General features: G+C 45.3%; 1 protein-coding gene across 1 annotated transcript in view; it reads left to right on the top strand.

Annotated features, from left to right (window-relative positions):
• Positions 1 to 16613, top strand: part of nphp1 (nephronophthisis 1) — a 127377-nt gene that overhangs the window by 46198 nt on the left and 64566 nt on the right. Inside the window, exons 7-8 of the mRNA XM_085997859.1 lie at positions 4374 to 4534; positions 11820 to 11868. Of these exons, the coding sequence (XP_085853985.1) occupies positions 4374 to 4534; positions 11820 to 11868 (210 nt within the window). The remainder of the gene's footprint in view (positions 1 to 4373; positions 4535 to 11819; positions 11869 to 16613) is intronic.

Genomic DNA, 16613 nt, shown 5'->3' with positions numbered 1-16613 from the left:
TATGGGCTTATATCGGGGGGAAAGATTGGCAAACGAGGGCTTGTCGAGCAAAGCCGCCGAAAGCGCACAAAATGGTACTTTGGAAATAGTAAGCTCCGGCTTTGACCCTCCAAACTCGAAAGTGAGTCTTTTGTTTTGTTTCTGGAAATCCTGTCCCTGGAGCACATCACTGCATAGGTTCTTGAGCACCCCGAGCCAGGTGGAGAAATAAGTGCGGCCATTGAGAATAAGGTCGACAAGACAAAAGCTGGAAGAATTGGTGGTCAGTGTCGTCAGAGCCATTGCAATTTCCCTGTCCGAGGGGTAAATACGCAGTTTTAACTTACTGACAGCCCGCTCACTAATGAAGCTGTCAGAGCTGCATGAGTCGATTAGTGCACTCAAAATGTGTCCATTTATCAAAACCTACATGGCTGCATGGGACAAACTTTGGGGAAAAACAGCTGTGATGGGAGGAGGGGCAGTTTTACCCTTGACAGCTGTAACCTTAGTAGTGGTTCTTGGGGGAGGAGCAGTTTTATAGATAGCAGCTGTAACCTTAGTAGTGGCTCTTGGGGGAGGAGCAGTTTTATAGATAGTAGCTGCAAAACTAACAGGAGCTCTCGACCAGTATACCTTAGAAAAGTGGCCTTTCTTACTAACAGCAGCTCTTGACTGGCATACCTTAGAAAAGTTACCTTTCTTGCTGCAATGATTGCAGTTCGCGTTACGAGCAGGACAACATTTCCTATAATGGAACGCTCCTCCACAGAAGAAACACTTCCTTCCAGATTGCCAAGATGCCACTAGGGCGGGGTCGTCATCAGTGTAGGTTTCTAGGGTAGGGTTGTCATCAGCCGGGTTGGAGTCGTCATCCGTGAGGGCTTCCGCCCGAGGCCTATTGGAAGAGTCACTAAAAGAGATAGCAGCAGCCCGTGCACATGGTGAAACATAGGTGTCTGCATTCCTCTTTGCTAAGTCCAGAGAACATGCCTGGTCATAGGCAGCCTGTAACTTGAGGGTTTTATTCTCCAACAGATGCTGACTTATGAAGGGAGACGCAATCCCATTAATAAAGGAATCACGAATTAACTCCTCCTGGTACTGCTCAGCTGTAACAGCTTTAAGATTACAATCCTTGCTGAGCCTGCGAAGTTTCTGAAGGAATTCGTCAAGTGATTCCCCAGGTTGTTGTCGAGTTGTGGCCAGTAGATGCCGAGAAAAAATTTCATTTGGGGACTTGACATATAGCTGCTGTAGTATTTGGATAGCGGCGTCATAGTCTACACAGTCTTCGATATAATCAAACACATGAGGGGATACGTAATTAGCAAGTATTTCTAATTTATCAGGAACATTTTCACCCCACACCCTGAGGAAGTTGCTGAAAGTACGATACCAGTGTTTCCATACCTTAGCAGCTGTAAGTGAATTCAGGTCCAGGTCAATTCGGACGGGGCTGAGTAGTTTCTCCATGATGGATCGATTACTTGTCAGAGTTTCCTTCTACGGTTCGAGTCGTAGCTGGCTGTTCCCGAATCACCCAAAACATGGAGTCGATATCAAGTTGATTAAATTGACGTAATAAAACTCACTACACACTTGGTTTGAGCATAAAGCAAGGCTTTAATCAACTTGTTTCGGAACATGGAGGTCTAGTTGTACTTCACTAGCTCCTTGTCTTTACAAAATGTCCCTGGTAAGCTGGGGCCAACGCCCGAGTATTTATACTCCTTGGATGGCGCCACCAGCTGGCCGTCCAGTGTTATTTCATAGGTAGTTTCTCGATGATGAGATTTATGACAGCACCCATGCTGATGGCAGGTGAAGTAGAGATGACAGAAGCAATCTGTCAATGGTGGGAGAGGTAATGAGATCAGACTGGATGGAGACTTGTATAAAGACTTGCAGCATTCTGAATCTGTAGTGGTAATGCCGTTTAGGGAAGCTAGTGATTAAGGGAACATTTCTCAATCAGCTGGGAGCTTTGACGTGACATTTTAAACTGTCAACTCATCAGCTGATTCAATGTCAAGTGACTTCCCGCCTCAGCTTCACAGACGAGGTCTAGGCACAGCGGGAAACCGGTGGGCGACCTGTCAAATTCAAAAAGCTAGGGAAAAAAAGCATTGTTAAGTGGCTGTAAACAAGTCACTATTTGAATTGGGTCCCCCGCCACTGCCTGTTGAGTCTGCTCAACGCTGGCATACCCGACATCGGGAAATGCAGGTGTGCGCGTTTTGACAGCGGCTTCCTGACCCGCTGTCAATCATTTAAAATTTCACAGCTGACCCGCCACCCATCCTGTCCTCTGAGCACCGGCAAAATCGCGGCCATTCTTACAAGCTTCTACTTTTTTTGCCACCCTGCTCTTGTCCAGTTTGCTCTCTTTATCTCCAAATCTGGTTCTCCTAACTGAGCTCAATGCTTTCCATTTATCTTCTGCTGTCACTAATTTTATTTAGTTGCTTCAAACATCTGCCTCTCTTTCCCTCCCCCTTGCCCCCCATATTTATTTTTCTGTCTTATTTCTCCTACATCTTGATTTCTTTCTGATCTGTTTACTATCTTACTATGTTTCTTTTCCCTCCACTACCTGTGATGCACATCAGCATCCCGTACACCACATACACATCCACACATTCATCTGCAAGGTCCCGCACAGGCTTCTCACCAGCTTTCACATTGTAGATACTGCACATGCGCAAAAATTTGAATCGGCCACGCATTGGGGGAGGCAGGCCGTGCAGGAGCCAGTGCAGCTTATGGGGACGTTGGTTATCATGTAATCTCATGTGAACTATCCTGTGTCAATGTAGAACAAGTTAGTGCTTTCCAGTGAACAGATTAAAATAAGCCATTGTATAAGTAATGATAGAATAACTTATGAAGCAGCCAGTTTTGCTCACACAAATATAATTTCAGACAGTGGGACCTGTGTGCTATTTTCTGTAGGCACTGCTATTTGAAGTATTTCCCTTTAGTATCACTGTATTTTCAGTTTGTGGTGCCCTTGCTTTTTTTAATGTTATCTGTAAAATCAATGATTCTAAAGACATGCGATAAATTACCAGTGGATAATTATTCACATTTGCACTGTTGAGTTAATGACTGGGCCACTTCAGATAATATAAGGAATGTAGAAAGATTTGGGCCTTGAAGTTACTTTGTATGAATCAGCCATTTCATTACACATGGAATCACCTAAACACGATTGCAGTAACTTAGTCAGACAAATATATTCCATGCACATTTAACTTTCAGCAGCAGGATTTATCTTGTTATGTGTTGTGTTGTTTGAAGTTTTCTTTTCTTCTTGCTAATTTCCCCCTCCCTTCCTCTCTCGAAGGCTTGACTCATTGCTGGGTATGGTGCCATGTGCACTGAGCTATCACCCCCCAAGTGGCTATTTTCACGTGCAAGCCCTGACGCTGTCATCAGGCTATGTGAATGCAGGTGGGGGAGGTGGCGACTCATGCTGATTCAGTCCTCGTCTGATGTCCACACGTACACTACCATCTAGGATTGCTGGCTACAATCAAGAGCGCGAACCCTGGCCAGTTTTACCCTCCCTAACCCAGGGGCACTGAAGCTAATTGTAGTGTCTTTCCCTTTGCTCTGGCTGAGATCAGCAACTTAGCACAGACTAGGGACTGATTTTTAGTGTGGAAAACATCTCATGATTTTCACGCCCATGCATGCCATGGAATTCCACAAAGAGCTCATACTCATGGTGAGAAGTATGGAAAGTCCAGATGTGTATGAAATGATCTGGTACTGCCAATTCTTACCTTAACTATTGACTGGATAATTGGAATAAAAACAGAAAATGCAGGAAATACTCAGCAGGTCAGGTAGCATCCGTGGAGAGAGAAACAAAGTTAACGTTTCAGGTCGATGACATTTCATTTAAAATAGATAGTTAAAATAGTAGAGATAAATTTGATCTGAGCATATTACATGTTCATAATTAAGGCCACTGACAGCTAATACAATCCATTGGTAAAAAGAAAAAGAAAGACTTGCATTTATATAGTGCCCTTCAAGACCACGGGACGTCCTAAAGCACTTTACATCCAATGAATTACTTTTTGAAGTGTAGACAATGTTGTAATGTAGGAAAGGCTAAAAGGTTAAAAAAAATTGACTAGAAAACCCCTAGTTGTATGTAAAATTTGGCTACGAGAAAGAAACAGATTGGTGAATAAATGCTATTAGTCTGTTAGTTTCACTCTAGGCAATATTGGTCCTGTACGCAAGACTATTTGTCTATGATTTTGTTTATAATAATTCACTATGTTGAAAATCAAGTTGTATTTAACCTATTGTAATTCTATTTTAATCATACATCATGTAAAACACTAAATACATTTCCAATTTCTCTATTCCTGTAGGTGTACAAAAAGTACAATCAGGGAACACCAAATGTTCCAGATGAGGTTGAAGATGAGGAAAATGAGGAAGATGATGATGATGATGAGGAAGATGATGATGAAGATGAAGAAGAGGAAAGCGAAACCCAAAATTTTAAAACAAAAGTACCTGAAGCACACAGGTATCCTATTACAGTACTAGATTATTCACTTCCTTGTTTTAAACTGGTGTTGGTTAGATTAAGACTGCCATTACAATATAAAAAGGTTGAAGAGAACTAGTTGAGAAATTTGAAAAGAAAAAACAAACAGGTTTTGGAAAGCTAGGAAGAAGTATACTGAAAGAATCACGCAATCAGTGTTTTCTAATATTGCATTAAAAATGATTCAATCCAAGTGTCTTGTCGCAGTGAAATGAGTCATCAAGCTGAGGGAGGTCAGTTCTGGGGAATGAAATATTTCTGGGTTTTGCAGCGGAAGATTCACACATCATCAGGTAGAGCATGGTTTGATGCAGAGTAAAGCTCCTTCTACACTCTCTCAACAATGCCTTAAACCCAACCTCAGAACTCCTATTAAATATATTCAAGAAGGAGTTAGATATATTTCTTAAGGCTAAGGGGATCAAGGGGTATGGGGAGAAAGCAGGGACCGGGTACTGAATTTGGATGATCAGCCATGATCGCATTGAATGGTGGAACAGGCTCGAGGGGCTGAATGGCCTACTCCTGCGCCTATCTTCTATGTTTCTATTTAACAGTATGATATTATTCCATTACCAACATCAGCCACCTTTATGGCTTCTGTGAGTGTACTAATTTAGTACCAATTTGTGTTTAATTTTGAGTAGTTTTGTTGCCTCAAACTCAGTCATAACAGGGTGAAATTGCCCAAAGCAGATTTCACTGAAGATAGTTACAGTCACCAGAGAAAGGAGATTTATTTTCATTCTGTAAGTCTGGCTGCTATCAATCTCAGCTCCCAAAGGGGAAAAAACCCACGTGCTAATTCATCGCAATGCCCTGTTCCAAACTATAGGTGCAGCAGAACCTTGTGTTTCTTGCAGTGTTATAAAAAAAATTCTCCATAGCTTCCTGGGTGCAGAATTATTCTTTACAGCTAGGTGTTTGCAGTAAAACATACTGTCAGATGTGTATTGGTGAAAATGTTGCCAGCTTTGTGTACAGCAGGTCAAGGTTGTCCATGTTGTCAAATCAGAGTAGATTAGGTCAGCTAACATTGATTATTCACTAATATTTCCATTTACAAATGTTGCCTAATTTAGTGTCACATCGTAATGCTGTTATTTAATCTGGCTAGCTTTCCTTATTGGTGATGCACATGGTACAGTATGTGACAGCAGCAAGGAAAACTAACAACATCTTGGGATGTATAGCCAGAGGGATAGAGCACAAATCCCAGGATGATGAGTTTGTAAAAGGCACTGGTACAGCCACACCTGTGCAATTCTTTCTGCCGTACTATAGCAAAGATATCCAGGCATTGGAGGCAGTATGGAAAAGGGCAACCAAACTGATACCTGATACAAACTGATACGCAAATTGGCTGCAGCATTCGCTTACAAAGCAATTCATTTGGCTGTGAAGCGCTTTGGGACATCCTGAGGTCATGAAAGGCGCTATAAAAATGCAATGCTTTTCTTTACCTAACTTAAAGTAATGAGGAGAAAGTTGAAGACCCTGGGATTGTTTATTCTGGAGAAGGGAAGGCTCAGGGGAGATGCAATTCAAGTATTTATGATTCACAAGAGAATAAGTAATTGAACCCTGATAGTCTGTTCAAGATTGGCAGAAACTTTAGAACCAGGATATATGGATTCAAACTAAAAAAAAAGTGTTTAGATCAAACTAATTTACAAGGATGGTGAACCTGTAGGGTGGACTGCCAAGGGAGGCAGATAATGTGGAAATATTTACAGGAAAATTGGATAGATATTTGAGCTAGTGGGCAGTTGAGAGGCATTCATTTTTGGGACTAGCCAGATGGACTGCATAGATTTCCCAGTCCTATGTTCCAGTGGTGTCTAATGTTGACTTTACTGTGGAATTTTACAACATCCAATGGATTTGTGGTTCCATTAAGTTCTCGTCTCCCTCATCTCAGTAACTGTTTCCTTTAATTTAGTAAATATGGTTGTGTGATACAGTTACAAATTGTACTGATAGTTGTACAATTCCAGAATCTACCAAAAGGTAGGATGGAGAGGGGTAACTTCCTGGCCAGTGTTAATCCTTCAGCTTATTGTATTCTAGAAATACAGTAGACAGGACCACGAAGGAGGAATCCACATGCAGTTTGGAATCCCCAGATGTAAAGTTTGGATCAGACTTTTCAAAAGGAATGATGTACTTGTTTCCTTTTAACTAGCGACAGCCTCTTTCTTTCACCACGTGCAGTTTATTGCTTGTATTTAATTGGCAGCTTGTTGATAAAATAATCACAATATTGGTGAATGTAACATAATAGGAGTAAATTAATTCTGCTCCTTTTAAATATTTTTACTGAAGGCTTTTACACCTTGTCACAATCACGTCATAATACAGGCTTCATCCAGTTCCAAGGGCAGGAAGAAAACAAATTAGTTAGTGCGTGCACATATACAAGTAAAATTGCAAATACTGAGAATTTTGTCTAGCTAAAAAAAGGGCTGAACTAGAATCATAGAATAGTTACAGCACAGAAGGAGGCCATTTGGCCCGTCGAGCCTGTGCTGGCTCTCTGCAAGAGCACTTCAGCTAGTCCCACTCCCCCGCCCTTTCCCTGTAGCCCTGCAAATTTTTTTTCCTTCAGGTACTTATCCAAATCCCTTTTGAAAGCCACGATTGAATCTGCCTCCACCACCCTTTCAGGCAGTGAATTCCAGATCCTAACGTAAAAAAGTTTTTCCTCATGTCGCCTTTGGTTCTTCTGCCAATCACCTTAAATCTGTGTCTGCTGGTTCTCAACCCTTCCACCAATGGGAACAGTTTCTCTCTATCTACTCTGTCTAGACCCCTCATGATTTTGAACACCTCTATCAAATCTCCTCTCAACCTTCTCTGCTCTAAGGAAAACAACCCCAGCTTCTCCAGTCTATCCACGTAACTGAAGTCCCTCATCCCTGGAACCATTCTTGTAAATTTTTTCTGCACCCTCTCTAAGGCCTTCACATCCTTCCTAAAGTGCGGCCCCAGAATTGGACACAATAGTCCAGTTGAGGCCGAACCAGTGTTTTATACTTTTGTACTCTATGGGCTGGATTTTATCAATGGAGGTGTGTAGGAGGCGGGACTACAACTTTCGGGGTTGTAGTCCCGCCTCCATCGAGTTGTGGCCAACCCACTCGATTTTCACTTGATTGACCTTGTTGAGCCCGCCCAGTGGGCTCAGCAGGCCAATTAAGGGCCACTTGGCAACAGGTGATGTCACGGATTGACATTTCATCTGTCAAGAGCTTTCGACAGATGAAATATCAGCGTTTGACAGCTCTTTGAAGCTGTCAAACACTGACAATCTGTACTCTTAAGTTAATTCCTTCCTCTCAGGCTGATTTAGAGATCTCTCCAGAACAGAAAGCAGAATGCTGCAGATTTTGACAGCTCGCGGCCATTCTGCTTTCTGTGCCGGTGAGATGCGGGACTCCCGAGACCTGAAGGAAGGAAGGCTGCATTAGTAAGAAAAGGTAAGTAAAACTTATTTAAACAGTTTACACACACCAAACACACTTACCTCTGCACTCATGCACCCATCACTCACCTGAACACCGGACATCTCGAACCCTCCAAGTCCTTCAGCCCGACGGTCCGCCTCGTTAACTTGGCGTGGTTTGGAGCCGTTGGGAAGCTCACGCTTCAGGGATAAAAATAGGGATTAGGCTAAAAACTGCCTGTTAACAGGCAGTTAATTGGCATTAATCCCCTTCCCGCCTTGGGGAGGCGGCTCCCAGCACAGGTCGGGTATCCGCCTCCTGTGAAACGGGCATGGAGGCGGGTTGGGGGTCGGATGGGTTCGTGCCGCGCGATTTTAACCCCCCACACGCCTCCAATCCTGCCTCATCGGCCCGATGAAATTTGAGCCCTATGCCTCTGTTTATGAAACCCAGGATCCTGTATGCTTTTTTTCACCGCTTTCTCAATCTGTCCTGCCACCTTCAATGATTTGTGCACATATACCCCCAGGTCTCTCTGTTCATGCACCCACTTTAGAATTGTACCCTTTAGTTTATATTGCCTCTCCTCATTCTTCCTACCAAAATGTATCACTTCGCACTTTTCTGCGTTAAATTTCATCTGCCACGTGTCCGCCCATTCCACCAGCCTGTCTATGTCCTCTTGAAGTCTATCACTATCCTCCTCACTGTTCACTATACTTCCAAGTTTTGTGTCATCTGCAAATTTTGAAATTGTTCCCTGTACACCCATGTCTAAGTCATTAATATATATTAAGAAAAGCAGTGGTCCTAGTATCGAACCCTAGGGAACCCCACTGTGTACTTTCCTCCAGTCTGACAAACAACCATTCACCACTACTCTCTGTTTCCTGTCACTTAGCTAATTTCGTATCCATGCTGCCACTGTCCCTTTTATTCCATGGGCTTCAACTTTGCTGGCAAGCCTATTATGTGGCACTTTATCAAACGCCTTTTGGAAGTCCATGTACACCACATCAACCGCATTCCCCTCATCAAACCTCTCTGTTACCTCATCAAAACCTCAATCAAGTTAGTTAAACACGATTTGCCTTTAAGAAATCCATGCTGGCTTTCCTTAATTAATCTACACTTGTCCAAGTGATTGTTAATTTTGTCTCTGATTATCGTTTCTAAAAGCTTCCCCACTACCAAGGTTAAACTGACTGGCCTGTAGTTGCTGGGTTTATTCATACACCTTTTTTTGAACAAGGGTGTAACATTTGCAATTCTCCAGTCCTCTGGCACCACCCCCGTTTCTAAGGAGGATTGAAAGATTATGGCCAGTACCTCCGTAATTTCCACCTTTACTTCCCTCAGCATCCTAGGATGCATCCCATCCGGTCCAGGTGAATTACAGCCAGCTTTTCTAGTACCTCCTCTTTATCAATTTTTACCCTATCCAGTATCTCAACTACCTCCTCTTTCACTATGACTTTGGCAGCATCTTCTTCCTTGGTAAAGACAGATGCAAAGTACTCATTTAGTACCTCAGCCATGCCGTCTGCCTCCATGCATTTCCAGTATACAGTAGGACTTTGATTATCTTCACTCCCTTTTAACTTCCCCCACAAGATATTTCAATGGACTTGAGACTTAACTTCCCATAAACCAGCAAAAAATACATTTTCATTGATTTTTCACAGACCCTGGTTTCTTCATCCGGCTGGATAGGTAGCTGTTATCTGGGCATCCATTACTTTATAGAATTTACTTTCCTTGCAGATCTGGTAATTCAGTTCAGGTCTGGGAAACCATCAGGAGTCAGGCTGTTGACATTTATTTTCAAGAATATCTAATTGTTTTTTGGTGAGATAGGTGTTTGACACATGCGGAAACTCTTGACCATGCTTAAGAGTTTCCAAATCAAGCTACTGAGAACTAAACACAATCCACATTTTTAAAATGGAAAAAGCTGGGTCTTCATCTGCACATCCTGGGAACTTGGTTAATGTAAAATAGCAATGCAAATAGACCTGTCTGAAGCTAAACCGTGTCAGGTTAAATGCAGGGTTCTTGATTATTCCCTCCATTGTGGTAATTAAGGTTCCACTACAACCTTTTCGATCACCTGGACATGTCCCCAGCCAGTAGGGCATCCCAGTACTGAGGGAAAAAAGGTAAGAGATCTTGTGCTCTTTCTCAGTCTTACTCGGAAAGGTTGCTGTGTTCTAGAGGGCTCATTGGCTTCACCATTTTATTTGATGGGGAAGTCCACCATCCACTCGAGGGTTAAAGGCAGATTCAGATTTCTTAACAATCAATTATATAGTAACATACATAGTAACATAGTAATGTTTTTGGGCAGGGTAAGACTGTTGGCCCATCTAGTTTACCCTTCCAAACTTCCCGTCAGATTCCTTGCACGCAACTTCTGTGTATCTGTTGCTGTATTTACCTCAGAGACTCAGTGCTAACACTCATATTGACTCTGACTAAAAATATTAGGGTATATCTGAACAATTGGACGGGCGACAGGTGGAACACACTGGCCAATTGCCCGATTGTGTTAGTGGCAGCCCAGGTTCACTTTGAGGGCTGGGCCTTATTAACATATGCGCGGCGCACTGTGTACACCAAACGGATGTCCCGACGCAGCTCGCTGGCTCCAGTACCAGCGCAATATCGTGCGGCTCAGAGGCCAACTGGGCCAGGGAAAAGGTGGGATGGGGGAGGTGCAGTCTGCCCCTCCTGGCCTCACAAAAATAATTTTAGCACTTACTTTCTCGGGTCTTTTCTGCTGTACTGCCAAGTTTTACTGAGCAAGGTGTCCCTGGCTCACGCCCCACCCACTGGCAGTTAATAAATGGCATTGGGGTCCTACGTATAACATGGGACCCCGATTTGCATAGATTAATGAGGTTCCCGCCTGGTTCAGGTGGGCCACTTGGCCACCCAGCGGAAGGCTCCCGGAAAAATGGAGGCTAGCAGAAACAGGATGTTAAGTCTACCACTTCCATTTTATCTCCACTACTGATCCGTTTCAACCATTGTGTAGGTACAGAGGAACTCCTATTGGCTCAGCTTGGTAACAAATTCTCTTCAGGGATATATGAGTAGCCTGTGTTTACCACACTGTTTACTGCTCTATATCACATAGAATTATACAGTACCATCTACAAGATGCACTGCAGCAACTCGCCAAGGCTCCTTCGGCAGCTCCTCCCAAACCCGCAACCTCTACTGTCTAGAAGGACAAGGGCAGCAGGCGCATGGGAACACTGCCACCTCCAAGTTCCCCTCCAAGTCACACACCATCCTGACTTGGAAGTATATCGCCGTTCCTTCATTGTCGCTGGGTCAAAATCCTGGAACTCCCTCCCTAACAGCAGTGTTGGGAGTACCTTCACCGCATGGGCTGCAGCAGTTCAAGAAGGCGGCTCACCACCAACTTCTCCAGGGCAATTAGGGATGGGCAATAAATGCTGGTCTTGTCAGCGACGCCCACATCCCATGAACGAATATAAAAAAAAAACTGAAGGAGACCCTTCGACCTATCGGCCTGTGCCAGCCCTTTGAAAGAGCAATCCAATTAGTCCCACGCCACTGCTCTTTCCCCAATGTTTCCTTTTCAAGTATATATCCAAATCTCTTATGCAAGTTACTGTTGAATCTGCTTCCACCACCCTTTTCGGGCAGTGAATTCCAGATCATAATAACTCAATGTGTAAAAAAATGTTTCCTCATCTCCCCTCTAGTTCTTTTGCCAATTATCTTAAAACGTATACATTTTGTGTTAATATAGATATTTACTGAATTATCATTAACTATTTCTACAGAGAAAAGTCACGATCGGACAGGATCGCTGTCAAAAAAGTTGTTTCAGAGGTAAGCATATTTTAAGATTAATTATTTCCAATTCCTCTTCTGAAAGGGTGAGTAGACAAATTCCTGCCTCAGTGGGTTTTACACAAGGGCAATTTGGGTTCTATTATACCCCAGTTTTTTTTATTTTTGGGCAAACACCCTGCCTACATCCACTCAACATTTCACTCGCCAGAACAGTTGAAATTGGGACCTCATCATGCGGTCTGTTGTAGGCATTAACCCCTACCCTGACAATCTGCCACAGAGTCCAGTGTAGCACCAAGTCACTGCTCTTTGAGAATCATTCATATTTGTGATTATTGTTGATTTGAGTATGAAGGGAGCTTGGTGATTTGGATGGCACTGTTGTCACATTGGCAACCCTATGAAGTAAATGGGATATAATATTTAATGCACAGAGCTCTACCCCAATGCCCAGTTCTTAACATTAACCCACTTCTGTTGTACTGTATTGAATAGCATGACGTAGCTGCACAGTGACACCACATTGCTGCATTTCCCAAAGTGCAAGGCTCATTGGTGGCTATCATATGTCCAATCTGAGTGTCAATAATGACCATGTTTGTGGTTTGATGTATGAAGCCTGTGATGATATGAGTGGAGGGATTATTGGCACCTCTTATCACCAGTTTCTGATATTACAATTCTTTTTTGGTAGAAATTGCAGATATTGGGGTGTGCTCTACACTTAGGCCAGAATCTTTACCTTGCAGTTGGGTTGTGTGCGTGCGGGCCACATAGCGGGTTGGGAACCTGAAGATGTGAACAGCGCATTCTGCAGTGAAAGTTTTACTTAATGGCCCCAATTAAAACTGTGACGCGCGTTTCTCAGCCCAATTAAATGGAGCGGGTCTGATGATGTCATCAATGACTTGTTTCCAGCGTGGATATTTAAAGCAGCCTTGCACACATCTCATTTGAAGGTTGCTGTAGGAGTGCATAAGTTGGCTGCCAGAGGTCTCAATAACATGATAAAACTGGGGGTCATAGAGACAAGGCAGAGAGCCGCGCTAAGATTCAACGATGCCTCCCTCGAGGTTCTGGTGCAGGCAGGAAGAGCACACAGGGAGATGCTCTTCCCTGGTGATTGATGAAAACGACCACCCAAAGACACAAAAAGGGCACGGCTGGAGATCGCAGAGGAGGTCGATCAGTAGCAGGGATGTGGTCAGGAGGACGTGGATCCAGTGCCGGAAAAGATTCAATGATCTAACGAGGTCAGGAAAGGTGAGTGCAATGCCACACTTACCTACATCCTGATGTGCCTGTCACCACAACCCCAGCACTATGCCTTCCCAAGCCTATTCCTGCACATCATTCCTCACACCAACCTACCTTGCAGGTCCACCCCTCCCTCTCCGTGTACCTACTCACATCCCCATCTGACTAACCACCACTGACACTCACCCTCATCCTAATGCAATCATAGCAAGTAACACCACAGAAGGAAACCATTTGGCAATGTCATACCACTCCCTCATAGTCACCCTCTACAGATGTAGCCCATCCATTCCTTACATTCATTTCTTCACTCTCATTCAAAATTCTCTTCTTTCCCTCCTTGCAGGAGAAGAGAGCCACAACAATAGGGAGAGGCAGAGAACTGGAGGTGGCCCTCCAGTCTTCAGTCAATAGATTTCAGCAGAAGAGGAGGCCCTGGAGATCTCTGGAGTTGCAGAGCAGCTTGAGGTGGGAGACGGAGAGAGGGGGACATCCCAGCAACCTGGTGACAGAATTACATCTCATACAGCCACATGGCATACAGCAGTCACTCATATGGTGACTGATGTCAGCAGCCAGTGAAATGTCATCATGTGCATAATGGTAACGTTATCTTCTTCTTAGGCAGTCCCTCGGAACCGAGGATGACTTGCTTCCACATTAAAAATGAGTTTGCAGGTGACTGATGAGTCCAATGCGGGACCTACAGTCTGTCACAGGTGGGGCAGATGGTGGTTGAAGGGGCGGGTGGGTGGGGTGCTTGGGTTGACGTGCGCTCCTTGTGCTGCCTGCGCTTGGCTTCCGCTTGCTCCCTGTGAAGAGACTCGAGGTGTTTGGCGCCTTCCCGGATGCTTCTCCTCCACTTTGTGCAGTCTTGGGCCAGGGATTCCCAGGTGTCGGTGGGGATGTTACACTTTTTCAAGGAGGCTTTGAGGGTGTCCTTGAAGCGTTTGCTCTGCCCACCTGGGGCTCTCTTGCTGTGCCGGAGCTCCGAGTAGAGCGCTTGTTTTGGGAGTCTCGTATCGGGCATGCGGACAATGTGACCCGTCCATCGGAGCTGATTGAGCGTGGTCATAGCTTCGATACTGGGGATGTTGGCCTGAGCAAGAACACTGACGTTGGTACACCTATCCTGCCAATGGATTTGCAGGATCTTGCGGAGGCAGCGTTGGTGGTACCTCTCCAGTGCTTTGAGGTGCCTGCTGTACATGGTCCATGTCTCTGAGGCATACAGCAGGGCGGGTATCACTGCTGCCCTGTAGACCATGAGCTTAGTGCCGGGTTTGAGGTCCTGGTCTTCAAACACTCTCTTCCTCAGGCACGGGCCAACAGCGAGGTAACGTTATCCATTCTTATTATAACACTTCTAATTCATCTCTTTACTCTCCCACAGGTCCATCAAGTGCCCCCCACCATTGTTGAGCCGGAGGCGGAAGACGACTCCTCAGAGGAAGCTCAAGCCTCTGAGGGTGCACTGGCAGCAGACCCAAGCGCAGCCTGCACCAGCGCAGATACGCACACCTCTGTGGGTCCTGTGCGAGATAGAGTAGTGTTGTCACTTGGTGTCTCTCACATCACAAGTGAGCAAGAGCAGATGGTGGTGACAGGGACAGCAGTGGAAACTCCCCCACCGGAGGGTGCAGGACGCTCCCAGCTCTGCTCAGCTGCATGCGGATGCTGAATCTCGGGGACCATCGAGAAAGAGGGTGATCTTGGAGGTGCAGCAACAATTGCATGAAGCTCTGGCAGCTTTTGTAGCCGTGATGTCTGCAAATGTGCAGAGAATGGAGGAGTCCATCTCCAACATGAGCACCACCATCTCGGAGACGATGGCAACAATGTGCTGTTCCATGGGAAAGGATGGCCACCTGCATGAAGCAGCAAATGTGCCAGTCACATGAGAACATGCTTGCTGTGGACAACAGATGGTAGACAGATAGGCCTCATCTCGAGGAGGGATATAAACGTAGACTTGGGCGTTCATCGCCCCCCTGATGTGCAGCAAGGTGCTCTCCAGCTCCTTGCTAGCAGGGAAGTGTGGGTGGGTGGCTGATGTAATAGATGGCAGGTAAAGTGGAGATCAGAGGCCCAATCCCTCAAAGTTGTGATAGCGACTAGCAATGTGGTGAGAGTGGCTTCCGAGGTTGCAGAAATGACCTGCAAACTCCTGACAGCTTAATCTCTGCACAAAATGGAGTCAGCAAGAGCCTTTCCATTAGCCAAGTAAGTAGGTGTAATGTGGGAGTATTTATGGGCTGGATTTTCTCTGCGGAGGCGGGATGGCGGCGGGATAGCTGGTTGCCGGGTTCTGGTCCGGCTCCCGGCTGCAGCCGCTCGCTGTAGAATGATTTTCCCTTGATTGACCTTGTTAAGCCCGCCCTGCGGGGTTCCCGGCCAATTAACAGGAAGCGGGTCTGATGATGTCATTTGATAACGTGTCATCAGCTGGTTTCCTTAAAGGGACCACAGCCACATTGATTTTGACAGTTGTTTTGTCAGTGTTCTACAGCATTGAGGTACTGCAAACACTGACAAGCACTGCACAGAGGTGCAGGGCTGCACCCAGGCTCTCCCACGACTCCCTCCATATGCTTATGGAGGGAGTCACAGCACACAGGGCAGTCTCTTCCCTTCCAAAGGTGGAAGAGACCTCCCCAGGACAACAACGCAGCCTGGATGCACATTGCACATGAGGGCAAAAGCAGGGATATCGCCAGGAGTACCTGGCTGCAGTGGCTTTCAAAGATCTCAGTAGATCACAAAACGTTACTGCAAAGCCACACTCAAACTCACCCTGCTGTGCCACTCATCACATCCCCATCACTCTGCCTTCCCTACCCTTCTCCTGCACATCCTTAACTCACACCAATTTACCTTGGACCTCCACCCATCCCTCTCTATCTTATCCTTTATACCACTTCTGCAGCTGTCAGGTTATCAGATAAATCAAAGCAGACTCAACTCACACCAGGGTGAGCTGGCATGTTCCCCGAGCAGTGGGTAACCCGTGGGGGAGCATGTACAATTACAAGGTAGGCTCAAAATGCCATTAAATTGTCTGTTAACAAACCATTTAATGATCTAAATTGTCTCCCCCGCCGCTTGGTGTCGGGTCAGTTCTGTGCAGACAGACCCGACACCTGGGAGACTCGCGTGGAGGCGGGTCAACAGCGGGTTTCTTAACCGTTGTCAATCTTTGCTATTTTGACAGCGGACCCGCCTCCAAACCCGCACTCTGAGCGCCGGCACAATCCAGCACTATGTGTTTTTCCCAGCTGTCAATTAATGGACTCACACAATGGCCACTGAGCTTCTGCCTCCCCTTCACGGATGAGGTTCATGAGGTGTGTGAACCCCGTACACAAGAAGTTAAAGCCAAAAGCTGCTGTTAAAAAGCCTCTTAAGGGTCTCTCAACAAGCATTTCATGAGAAATAATAACAGAAAATGCTGGAAAAACTCAGCAGGCCAGGCAACATCCGTGGAGAGAAATTAGAGTCGACGTTTCGGGTGAACCCTTTTTCAA

The sequence above is a fragment of the Somniosus microcephalus genome, chromosome 9 (genome assembly GCF_052327205.1).
Source record: "Somniosus microcephalus isolate GS21.2 chromosome 9, FLI_Smic_1.0, whole genome shotgun sequence".
In the NCBI taxonomy this organism is placed as follows: domain Eukaryota; kingdom Metazoa; phylum Chordata; class Chondrichthyes; order Squaliformes; family Somniosidae; genus Somniosus; species Somniosus microcephalus.
Note: the sequence above shows the minus strand (reverse complement) of the source record. Positions and strands in the feature narration are given on the sequence as shown.